The sequence below is a fragment of the Drosophila nasuta genome, chromosome 2L, assembly GCF_023558535.2.
Source record: "Drosophila nasuta strain 15112-1781.00 chromosome 2L, ASM2355853v1, whole genome shotgun sequence".
Classification (NCBI taxonomy): Eukaryota; Metazoa; Arthropoda; class Insecta; order Diptera; family Drosophilidae; genus Drosophila; species Drosophila nasuta.
The window spans coordinates 11,548,190-11,560,709 of record NC_083455.1 but is presented as its reverse complement, the minus strand read 5'-3'; the positions used below and the strand labels follow the sequence as shown (position 1 = coordinate 11,560,709).

Genomic DNA, 12,520 nt, shown 5'->3' with positions numbered 1-12,520 from the left:
GATCTGGGAAGCGGGGACATTACAGCAAAGATAGTTTTGTGCTAAGAATCCACTCGAGAATCGAAAAATAGACTAGCAAATCGATAAACCGTAAATAACAAAGGCATTGATTAGGATGCTCAGATAAAATTTAATAAATGTGCAATAAAGTTTGCAATAAATATTGATTTTATTTTTATTATACTGAAAATGCGTTTTATGAAATAGATCAAAATTAATTTCGCAGCTAGTTTTTAATCACATATACTATATTGCAGGAAATGATAAGACTTAACTTATATTTTGACTTCACTTTTCTAGTCAATGGAATACAATTTAAGGTATTTGCTGCTTATCAGTTCTTCTATAATAATTATTCTCTTTGAATGACTCAGAACTTTCTATCAAGCAATCAAATGATTTCACTATGCACTCTATTATTACATTAAAGGGTATCCATGCAATACGCTGTGAGCGAGCCCATTTTCTTGGCTTTCTTATTATTTTTAATTTTCCTTTTACTTTAGTATTTATCCCTTTGCTTTGTTCGTCCATCCTGGGATGTGTGGGCCACAATTTTCAGATTGAAATTGCTTTTTGCGCTTTGAAAGCCTTTTATAGACAGCTAACAGCTGCTACAGCAATTGTTTGAGCTTTCAGATAAACTCTTTGCATATTGCAAATACGACACACTGATCTCTATTTGCTAATAAAAATAATCGATTATTTAATACTGTAAGTGTGACGGAGTTGTTAAAGTTAAGACACTCTCTATTTGAAATTTCTTCATTTGAAAAGCTGTTCGAATATATTTAAGAGTATATATTCTTTTAACTAATTGTAAAGTTTAAGTTTTCTCAGTATAAGAAAATGTTTTTGATTGTGTAAAACTTTAGTCTATAGAAAGTGGCCTTAAAGTTCTGATCAACCAACATAATGTGTGTCCCGATTATCTTTTCGTTCTTCCTGTGTTCTTTGCTGGCAATTAGTAATGCGGAATTTGGAGATAATGTACAAACTTGCTATTGTTCATGGCAATACTTACATCAATGCCTGCCAAATGAATTGTTTGTCAAAGTTTTTGGGTCATGAGAACAATTTAGTGAAGAACGGAAAGTGCTAAAGTCTATTCAAGTATCTGAAGTGAATGTTTCTCAGTTTTGTTATTAAGTTTAATAAAATACCCATGTGTATCAACACATAAAACCAGTTTCTATTATATCTTAAATTTAATTTGCATAACAATTTATAATTTTCGGTATCCTTTGGTTACCCAGCAAACATCGGCTTAAAAAAGTCATAATAAATAGCTAAGCTCGTTCACGTCATTGCCACAACAGCTGGTACAACAATTTACTCTCAGTTTTCAGTGTGATTTTTCGCGTATTGCGCACTTGACTCTTTGATCCCCATATGCTAATCGATAGAATCAATTGCTTACATTGTCGAGATAAAGGTGTCAAATGTCACAACATTTTTCTCGATTATGTTTTCCAAATATACCCTGTAGAAATATGTGTAAAACTAATTGCACGTAAGCAAGAATTTCTAGAGAACTGCTTTAGAGGGTATACTAACGTCCTGTATTTATTTTTAATTGTTGAATTTATTCAACTTATTATTAAGTTCAAATTCCCCTCAGCGATTTGGGTTAGCTTCGTTTCAGTTTATTTTTATCAACTCGTTTGTATATAAAAACAATGCTGTCGACTGTGCACAACTTCAGTCTTGTCTAACCAGTTGAAAGGTTCTAATCAACAAACACCATGCGTTTCCTCGCACTTTTCACACTCTGCCTGTTGGCTTTGGTGGCTCTCAGCACCAGCACCGAACCAGCTGCCGAACCCCTCTGCGCTTGCCCCAGGAATCTGGATTGGGTTTGTGGCAGCGATAATCGCTCCTATCCCAATGCCTGTGAGTTGGGCTGCTCGGCTCAACGTCAAGGTCGCAGTCTGTCCGTAGCCAGGAAGGGACAGTGCTAGAGGATCGAGGCGAATCAAAATCATTGTGGATATAGCTGTGACACAGATTGTTGTGAAATGTTAACAAAGAAACTAGAATTGAATGAACAATAGAGACTTTTGCAAATAGTACACGTATTGCCTTCGGTGTCTGTCTGTATTTATTTACTCAAGTGTTAACTCATGCAGTGCCATTTAATCAGTAATACTAATGCCAACAATATCAAAATAATAAATAATATATTTTGTATATATGCCAGGGCTGCATTCGCACACTAAAATGAAACTCAATTAAGAGGGTCGCCTAAGGAGATCGAAATTTGCATTTGAAATTCATGATTTCCATTTTATTAATTAATTGCAAACATCTCTTAACTGTAAATTAAATTTGCAAAACTGGCTCAAGCCAGTAGCTTCAACTGGTTTAACACACTTAATTGAATTGCGGATGCCGTTAGAATAATTAAAGTGGATAATTTGATTTGATTTGATTCATTTATATTAAGTTGGTTTTTAGAAATTCTATGTTTGGATCGATGAGTGTAGAATTCGATGTAATGTAGCCCTGCAACGCTGTTGAGTATCGTTCGAGTACATCTAATTTATAGCTCTATATAGTCTCTGCCTTGATAAAGTCAGTCGCTATCAAAACACACTCCGTATAGAGCCAAGCTGATAAGCAGAAATATAACAAATATTCATTGATGATTCATGGGGTTTTACACGGTTCAACAAAGTTAATTTTGTACGTTATTTATTTTTTTACTTAATCTCTTTTTTTTTTTTTGGTATTTGATGCTTGCATTCATAAATAAAAGAATATTGTGAATAATCCATCCAAGGGCTTTAACAATTGCCGCTTCTCAGCAGTTGTAGGCTGCGTCCTTGGCGCTCAAAACTGCGGCGTGCACATTCAAAGAGACAGCGATTGTTGTAGCTTTGGAAATTGCTGCCACAGACCGGATCCAAGTTACGCGAACAGGGGCATATCGGCTGCTTTTCGGTCTTCTCGATCTCCTCGGCGAAGATTCCCATCAGCAGGCACAGAGCCAACAACAAGAGTCCCAGGAACTTCATTTTAACTACAGGTTAATCCACAAGCTGTTCAAAATTGATACTGACTCGCATGGGTATTGTTTTCCATTGCTCGACTAGCCTGATTGTTGGGACCTGGGACATGGGACATTATCTTATCGCCAGTGCATTGAATGGGTAATTTTTCACAATAATTATTTGTGGTTACCGCTTTCGTTTGTGTAGCGAAATTGAGCTTGTGGTTAAACACATACATACAAAGTCAAATTAGTAATATATTTGTGAGTTTATTTACTTTGTGTGACACTGAGCCATTTTTGCTTCCATGTTGTTGTTTGTGGTTTTAAGCAAATACGATTTGTTGTATAGCTTTGCTAAAGCGGAAAAAAGCTAAACGTTTAAAGCTCTTGTCGCGTTGCCAACCAATTGATAATTTATAGAGCTCTCTCACACTTTGCTAGTGATGGACATTTAACGATATTTTGCATTTCCTATGGATTAATTATTTATCGGTAATGAGTCTCAAATGTTAGACAAACAATTATTTATTAATACTGACGATTTATTATATGTATGTTTGAAATTAATTTTTATTTTTAATTATAATTGTTTTGTAGTCATTTAGTTGGGTTTATTTAATTTGTTTTTTAAAGACAAAAATATTTTACGATTAGTTCCAAATTTAATATATATTTTATATATACTTATTATTATTATTCAAATGTAATATATCTTTTATATATACTTATATTTATTATTTCCAACTATATGTTATTTGGAAACAATATTTGTTTTCAATATACTCGTATTTTTTTTTTTTTAAGTTTAGTTTTGATTTGTTTTATGAACCACGAAATTATTGCATGATTAGTCCCATCTCTAATATAATGCTTTTTATATAAATCGTGAATTATTATTTATATAATGACTGCATTGTTTATTACATTCATTTTTCAAGCCAATTTACAACATTTTTCATTCGTTTAATTGCGTATGTTTTGTAAGTACCAGATTTCTATACTATCAGTTCCATCTCTAATATTAGTGCACTCTCTTTTGCTCATACTCTCTATCTAGCACTTTCTTTCTTTAGTTATCTCTTGTCGACTCTTCTTATCAACTACGCATGCATTGCATGAGGGCACGTCGAGGTTTCGAGTGAATTGAAGTGAACTCTTAAATTATCGACGGCAGGTGGGGAAAGTAATTGTGGTAAAATTGTCCATCATATTGTGTAAATTGCAGAGGCACTCACTTAACATTTAATTAATGAAAAGCCATCATAATATGCTCAACGTTTTATATTGTACTGTGTATTAAATACATAACAATAAATATACACAACAAATTGACGCACTCTATTGTTGTCTAACAAACGACGTTTATTGTTGTACTAATGTTATATGGGGACAAGTAATTCCATCAATTTGAATAACTTTCGGTCACTTGGGAAATTAGACTAAGCACACGATGACTTTTTTCCAGTTTAGTTTGAAAATTGGCTTTGCCATGCGCGTTTCTTTGGGTCGTCTTTGGGGCTCCCGGCTGTTGTTGGTGTTGATGCTCTGCCTAAATAGCTGGATGTCAGTGGGTTCCATCAATTGCCAGCCTTGTAAATTGCTAGAGGCGCGCAAAGCACATGCAAATGAAACGCCGAACAATTTCAATGATACGGCTGCTATAGCAAAACATTGAAAACAACAACGAACAACGAAAAAATATACGAATAATTTGAGAGCGAGGTGTGCGGGGCGCAAGTGTTTTTGTTTTCAAGTGGAATCACACTCAAACATACAAACAATCATTCCCACTTGTTGACTAATTAGCAATACTGACGCATACCCGGAGAGTACTCGACTTTTCCACACAATACAATTGCTTTGCTTTGCTTTACTTTGCTTTTGAGGCTCAGTACAAACTCAACGCTTCGCACAGCCGCAACGTCGTAAGAGAATCTCGGAGAAATTCTTTTCTTGTATAGAAATTATAATTAGCAAAGATGAGGTCTTTGAATTTGTTTGCTTTGCTGCTGCTTGTGCTTGCCATCTTCTTGGGTCACTTGGGTCAATCTGAGGCCAGCTTTTGTCCCTGCAATCTGAAGGAGAAGGGCAAGGTGTGTGGCTCCAATGGCGTTACCTACACGAATCGCTGTGAATTCGAGTGCACACAGCGGGATTACAAGAAGCTGGGACGTACTCTGAACATTCGGAGCATGGGAGATTGTGCTTAGTGAATAACTTTTTGATTTTGCTTGTTCAAGTCGCGTGTATTTATAATCTCATTAAAATATTAATGTATTCTTATTGCTTGGTTTTGTTTTGTTTTACTTCCTATTGCATAAAGAAACCTGTTAGAGATCCAAGTATACGCAACAAACGTGTTTTGCACAGATGTTTTCGACCTACATTATGCACTTATGGTTTGGCAGCTTTGTAAATTTTTATTTGATTGTATTTTGTTTGCATGTGAAGTATACGACACGTTGCCTGAGTTTGAGAATATTATAGATTTCCGGTTTGGACAATCAAATAAATAATAACAACAGCTTCTGTTTGCAAATGACAATAAACCGAATTGAATATATTAACTTTAATGCATTTATTATAATGTTTGTGATAATTCCGCTTCAATAGCGTTGAATAATATTCATAAATTAATACATTTTATTTGTCTGATCAACTCTTTGTTTACCAAATTAATCCATGCAGCATATAAATAATTATCGATACTTTTCGATTATCCGAACAGAAGCATTAATGAATGCAGTGCAGTGGAAACGGGTTAAACACAATGAATTTCGAAGCGAATGCATTGAAGCGTGTCTGTAGCATGTAATGTGTACAACGTACATATATAATATATATGCAAATAATGCCATTAATTCCTAATTAAAAGTAGCAACAATTGATGACGTATCACAGCCAAACAACTGAGTTCGTTTCCATTAAGCGACTCTTTCCTCATCCCGTCCACCCCGCCCGCTTCATCGTTTAAATATTCGCCGCACGCACATCAATCAAATTGTGCATAATTAATCGTCGCCGTAGGCCTGCAGACGTTGTCTTTTTTATTTTTGCTGTCTCGCTCTCTCTGCTGAATTTCTGATTACTGACGGCGTGATTTATTAACTGATGCGTCTGTCGCTGTTGTTAATTGAATCTCAATACGTGCGACACAACTGTCAAATTACTCAAAATATACTTAAAATGTCCAACGTGCAACATTTTTGCGTGGCAAAACATTGTAATGGTAACAATAACTGTGGATCATTTTATGCATCATCTTGTGGCCGAAACACAAAAAGGGCGCCGCGGGGTAACGCGGCGGCTACCGTTGTGCTTTATGACAGGAAACTGTCAACTGTGTTAAATGAGAGGAATGTTATTATTAAAAAGATAATACGACGCCGAGTTGAATGTTGTCATCAGCTTTTATCTTTTGTTTACAATTGCTGGATACTGTAGAAAACTGGGCGGGGTTTGTTTCGAGTATTCCGAGAATTGCCGAAAATTTTCATTGTTGGGAATGATGTAAATGCTCTAAATGTATACATTTATGTTTATTTTCCGCGGATTCCAAAATATTTTAAGGCAGTTTCTTGGCTGTTGAAAAACATTATACACCATTATGTAAAAAATAATAATTTTTAACTTTATATTAATTCTAACTATGCAATAAATTATATTTTTTTATCAAAGTTGAATTTACTTAAGAAATATTTTTGTATGGCAAAAAACGGCAACTACAATCCGGTCTTAGTTGCTTTAGGTGACAATTTGATGTATATTGTACTTTATGGTATATTTTGATATGTAGATATACTAAATATAACACTCGGTGTATTTTAGCATTGCTCAGTATATTCATTTGGTATAATTGAAGAATAATTCTGCTTTTTTGCTTTTATTTAAAGTGGGTAACGAGTATCTCAAAGTCAAGCACACTCGACTGTAGTTTATACTTGATTTAGTATGCTTAGATACGTACATAAGTACATAAGTTTAAGACCAAGTCACTAAATCTTACAAACATCTCTTCAGCATTTATCTCTAATCTTTATCTCTAGCACTTGTTTTAGCTGTTAAGCTGTTGCATACTTTTGGGAGGGCATAAAAATAATATATGGTTAAGTGTTTTATTAATGACCATGATTTGATGATGTCATGGAAAAACCTTTCAAGCCTCATGTTGATTGACTGCTTTTAGCACAAGGATTATTTATAAGGCTATAGATTAAATATGAGCTATTATTATTAGGTTTGTCGGCTTGTCTATCTATCTCTCTCTATAAGCTATAAGCTTGTGACGCTTATAATAATAATAACTAAATACGCAGATTACGAATACGTAATACAGGTTAATGGCGATCAATGTTATTAATATGCAAGTATTTTGAACTCCGTATTATTATTGTATAGGCACAACACACAATCTCTACACATGACAACAAAAGCGAGGTTGTCGCTGTTGTTGTAATCGATTTTGATAACAAGTATTTGATAAGCGTAAACGTATTCGAACTACTCGAACATGAAATGGCAACGCAAATAGCAATCAAAGAACACGAATCCAGCGTTTTGTCCTGAACCGAGAACCGAACCAATTTGCCGGCGCTTAAGGGTTGCCAGCCCGCTTCCCTCATTTCGGATTCTCTGCCCGAAAATGCGAATAAATAAAATAGATAAGTATGAAGAGAAGAAGAAGAAGAAGTTGAAGAGGAAGCAGCTCTTAAATTGTTGGCATATGTTGTTCGTATTCGTTTGTTGGGTGCGTGCATTAAATTTGAATAAGCACACGAGACTAAAATCTAATCAGCGTCCGTTTTTGTGGGTGTTGACTGTATTTTTAATATATTGTATATAATATACACAATATATGTAATATGGCGAGGCATCTCGCGTCTCTTTGATATTATTAAATATTTACATATTAAAATATGTACTGCCTGGCTGCTATTTATTCATGTGGCGGCTGCTTCTGCTGCCGTTGCCGTTGCTGCTGCCACTGCCACTGCCACAGATTGAAAAGTGCCCCAAAAATGCCAGGCTAAGGGTTCGCCTGACACAAACACTCACACAACAAAAGGATGTGTGTGTGTGTTGTGTTGTTTTGCCGGTTCGCGACGCAATTCAATCAGCGTACGACACGAAAATGAAAGGTAAGCCTCAGACTCGACCTCATCCTCGTCCTCGTCCTTATCCACGATGTCCTGACGGACAGCCCAAGTGAAAGGTAGGCAGAGAGGCATCGTTGTTGGATCTGAATTGCCAGGTAGACGACAGGCTGGGATTAGCAGGTTTAAAAGTTGTTTCGAATACAACTTTTTTTTTGTTGCTGCTCGCCACAAAATTTCACATAGCTTTGCCTGATCGAAAGGAATTTCAATATATGCTATATATAAAATAAATGTTGTATGTGCATATCAGACTTTCACACGTGCAAAACACTTGAACCACGCCCCCGCTCGCACCCGCCTCCGACGCAATCTACTGACACATCCGTTAACTCCTTCGACTTGTCAAACCCTTTTCATGTCACATTTGCCCTGTAACTGGAATTCAATAAATTGTTAAAGAAAATCTCGCAAATTATGCTCGGCAGCATAGTTGTTGTTGGCTGGCAACTTGGCCAAGACATTCTAAATGATGTACGAGAATATGCTTGTGTGTGTGTGTGAGTGTTTGTGGGTTGCCAAGGGAAATGCGCTTTGGGCTGAGCAGGCAGGACGCATCATGTATACGTAGTGTATCTAGTATATTATGCAAACATCGTCGACTGAATTACAATGTTGCGAAATGTTTTAATTAGGTAACCAGAAACCCTGCAAGCCACCAAAAGCCAGCCGCGGGCCGAGTCAGAGGTGCGCACTTTGCTTCGTTTTGGCTTAACTAAGGTAATACAAAACTCCGTCGCTCTCCCTGCTTTCCCCTGCTCTCTCTCTCAATGGTTGCCATCGCATTCCATTTCCATATTTGCTGCACGTCGACGGTCACGCAGCGGAAGTTCGCGGTTTGGACCCAAACAAAATGGAAATGCAACGTGCTAAATGCCGAGCAATCTGTGTGGGGCAAGCAAGCAAGAAAGAATCGAGAATAGGGCAGGTGGAGTGCAAAATGAAAACAGATAGAGAACAACGATAAAAATGCCTTATAAAGTCGCATAAATTTTGCAGCTGTTTTGCACACAACTAGAGAACAACTTCCACACACAATTTAAACAAAACATTTTTAGAGTAAACACAACCCTAACACAACTAATTAAAAGTTTTTGCCGTTTTGTTGCTTTTAATTAAAAGTAATAATATTTCAAAAAATTATGTAAACTGTAATTTATTCTAGTGACAACTAGAGATTGGAATAGGCATAGAGAAATTTGAATGCATGTTTTGCAAATGTGAAAACGTCGGGTACTAGAAAATGTAGTTGACATAAATTGCGACCAAGTTATTATACTCTTTTACCCTTTCGTCAAAGAGGACTTCCTTATATCCTTCTTGGCTTTGAGTGCCAAGTGTAAAAAGTCTTTCGTGTGACTTAAAAGACAAAAAATGTGGCTTTGTAAGCACAAAGCACGCCATGAACAAAGAAAGCTTTTGCGCAAAAGCACACTAAAAAAATATATTATGTTTTCTTTTAATGCAAATGCAACTGCAGTTAATTAAAAGATTCGCAACAAACTTGTGTAATTAATTAACTGCAACTCAACCTTGTCGGGGAAATAAACTCACACAACACCCTTAGTTTCAACTTGTTGGTGTGTGTGTCAAATGTAATTATGAACTTTGAGTCAAACTTATTTGTTTGTTCTTGAGTTACTAATTATACACATTGAGTTAAGAAAGTTCGCATTAAGAACTGTAACAGAACAAGGATTAACGCTAGCTTTCAACTGTGTTTATGTGTATTAATTATTGTTGTTAATATTAATTATTGAATGATAAGTTTTGCATTTGTTCAGCTACGAGTACGAAGCTTTGCCATAACATTATGTAAGGCTACTAAAAGTGTAAGTCAAGTTTATCAATTACAATGTATCAGCTACGCGCTGGTCACACGCCGACCATTTGAGCAAATATTTGATTCGATCTAATCGAAAGTAAATAAAGAAACCGGAATCCAACGGAAGTAAATAAAGCCGTTGACTATAAAAAGCCACTTAAAGTTGTAACAAAGCATAAAAAAGTGTAACAACTTCATCGAGTGAGGATGGGTTTGAGATGGTGTTTGATATTCGGATTAACTTTGGGCCTTTTCACGAGTTGGACACGGTCTGAGCTCATTAAACATCAACAAAGAGTGCAAGAGGAACTCAACAATTGGTGGCGTCAAGAGGTTTTCTACCAGATCTATCCGAGATCCTTCCAGGACAGCAATGGCGATGGCATTGGAGACCTTAACGGCATTACCTCCAGGCTGCAATACTTTGTCGATACGGGTATTTCGGCGGTCTGGCTGAATCCAATTTTCCAATCCCCTATGGCGGACTTTGGCTACGATATATCCGACTACAGAGCTATACAACCCGAGTATGGTACTTTGGCGGATTTTGATCAACTTATAGCCACTGCAAAAGCTTTGGGAATCAAGGTTATACTGGACTTTGTGCCAAATCATAGCTCCGATAAGCATGAATGGTTCATCAAATCGGTTGCAAGAGAGCCTGGGTATGAGGATTTTTACATTTGGGAAAATGGAACAGTGACGGAAGATGGAGATCGAGTGCCGCCTAATAATTGGCTATCAGTGTTCTCTGGTTCCGCTTGGGAGTGGAATGAAGAACGCGAACAGTACTATTTGCGGCAGTTTACCAAAGGACAGCCTGATCTGAACTATCGTAATCCTGCTGTGTTGCAGGCTATGGATGAAATTTTGATATATTGGCTGAATCGAGGTGTGGCTGGCTTTCGCATCGATGCAGTGAATTACATCTATGAGGATGAAGAGCTGCGAGATGAACCATTGAGTGGCACTACAAGTGATCTTAACTCTCCTGATTCTCTTGAGCATATTTACACCAGGAATCAACCCGAGGACTATACACTTGTTCAACACTGGCGACAGCTACTGGACAACTACAGTGCTAACAATGGCGGTGCTCTGAGGATAATGATGCTAGAAGCTTATGCGGACTTGAAGCTACTGATGGATTACTACGAGGATCCTCAGGGAGTACAGGGGGCACAGTTTCCATTTAACTTTGGCTTTATAACCGAACTCAACGAGAACTCGACTGCTCAGGACTTTGTGTTCAACATTGAAAAATGGTTGATCTATATGCCCGTTGGTCATACAGCCAATTGGGTGATGGGCAATCATGACAATCCGCGTGTAGCTTCTAGATATGGTGCCAAGGCAGTGGATGCCATGAATATGCTGCTGATGACACTGCCAGGCATTGCAATTACTTATTATGTAAGTAAAAACGAACTAAACTATCTTCCAGCTGCTTTTTGATTTCGACTAATTAAATCGTAGGGTGAGGAACTGGGCATGAAGGATTATCGTGACATCAGCTACGATCTGACCGTGGATCAACCTGCTTGTGAAGCTGGTCCCGACGACTACAAATGGATCTCACGTGATCCTGAGCGCACGCCCATGCAATGGAATGATGAGAAGAGCGCTGGTTTCTCAAGCAATGCCAGCACATGGTTGCCCGTGAATCCCAATTATCAGGAATTGAATCTGCGCGCTCAACTCCGAGCCACACGCAGTCATTACAAGGTCTATCAATCGTTGCTAAAATTGAGGAAATTACGTGTGTTGCAGGAGGGAAGTTTTACGGCAAAGGCTCTCAATCGTCAAGTGTTTGCTCTGAAGCGGTGAGTGGCAATCGTTGTGACAGTTCTGACAGTTTTTTGATATCCGATTCAATTCTCTTTCCTCTCTAGCGAATTGAAGGGTTATGGCACAGTGTTGACCATCATAAATGTGAGCAATCGTACTCAGCAGGTGGATGTCAGTGACTTTATCCATTTACCCAATCGTCTGACCCTTGCGGTTGTCGGTGTCAGCTCACAGCACAGAGAGGGAGAGCGTCTCAAACCCGCTGAGATCAATTTGGCACCTTATGAGGGTCTTGTCATAACGCTTAAGGTTCATAAATAAGCGTTTGATTAAATAGCGGGCATTTAAAAGTTATTCGAGTATACGTATACGTTGTATTTTATAAAAGTATTGGTGTGCTTTAGCAAACAGCTTTTCGAAACTTAACTTATTTAAATAAGCTTACACTACATAAAAGGAAATAATATTTAATATTTATTAAAAACTGTAAAAAAATAAATAAAGTATATTTATTATGTAAGTTATTACATTCTTTTCCATTAAAATAAATATTTACAACATTTCTACAATTTGTCATCAGTTTTAATAAGTTGCATTTCTAAATTCAAAACCTATTTGCAACTACTTTTGCTTGATTGCACTTTGCGCAAACTTATTACAACTTCAATCTCAAATTTCATTTATATTTCATTTCATTTGTCATACTTATTTACACTTAAAATCGTTTTTGAGTGTTTTAATTGAATTGAGAGCACTTGT

The 12,520-nt window shown here is 36.9% G+C and overlaps 6 protein-coding genes across 12 annotated transcripts in view; 4 read left to right on the top strand and 2 right to left on the bottom strand.

Annotated features, from left to right (window-relative positions):
* Positions 1 to 12,520, bottom strand: part of LOC132798626 (dual specificity calcium/calmodulin-dependent 3',5'-cyclic nucleotide phosphodiesterase 1) — a 102,476-nt gene that overhangs the window by 26,252 nt on the left and 63,704 nt on the right. The gene's annotated exons all lie outside the window — the stretch shown is intronic.
* LOC132798445 (trypsin inhibitor ClTI-1-like) lies at positions 1,646 to 2,072 on the top strand. Its single transcript, XM_060810303.1, has one exon. It carries the CDS (start codon positions 1,746 to 1,748, stop codon positions 1,959 to 1,961), a length of 216 nt encoding a protein of 71 aa, XP_060666286.1. The 5' UTR covers positions 1,646 to 1,745; the 3' UTR covers positions 1,962 to 2,072.
* Positions 2,260 to 3,071, bottom strand: LOC132798444 (sperm-associated acrosin inhibitor). The gene has a single exon (XM_060810302.1). The coding sequence runs from the start codon at positions 3,015 to 3,017 to the stop codon at positions 2,787 to 2,789; it is 231 nt and encodes a 76-aa protein (XP_060666285.1). The 5' UTR covers positions 3,018 to 3,071; the 3' UTR covers positions 2,260 to 2,786.
* On the top strand, positions 4,219 to 4,728 carry LOC132798606 (uncharacterized). The gene has a single exon (XM_060810531.1). The coding sequence runs from the start codon at positions 4,446 to 4,448 to the stop codon at positions 4,668 to 4,670; it is 225 nt and encodes a 74-aa protein (XP_060666514.1). The 5' UTR covers positions 4,219 to 4,445; the 3' UTR covers positions 4,671 to 4,728.
* LOC132798605 (uncharacterized) lies at positions 4,883 to 5,278 on the top strand. The gene has a single exon (XM_060810530.1). It carries the CDS (start codon positions 4,975 to 4,977, stop codon positions 5,203 to 5,205), a length of 231 nt encoding a protein of 76 aa, XP_060666513.1. The 5' UTR covers positions 4,883 to 4,974; the 3' UTR covers positions 5,206 to 5,278.
* LOC132791343 (maltase 1) lies at positions 10,141 to 12,216 on the top strand. Its single transcript, XM_060800219.1, has 3 exons — positions 10,141 to 11,386; positions 11,450 to 11,796; positions 11,866 to 12,216. Exons 1-3 carry the CDS (start codon positions 10,181 to 10,183, stop codon positions 12,080 to 12,082), a joined length of 1,770 nt encoding a protein of 589 aa, XP_060656202.1. The 5' UTR covers positions 10,141 to 10,180; the 3' UTR covers positions 12,083 to 12,216.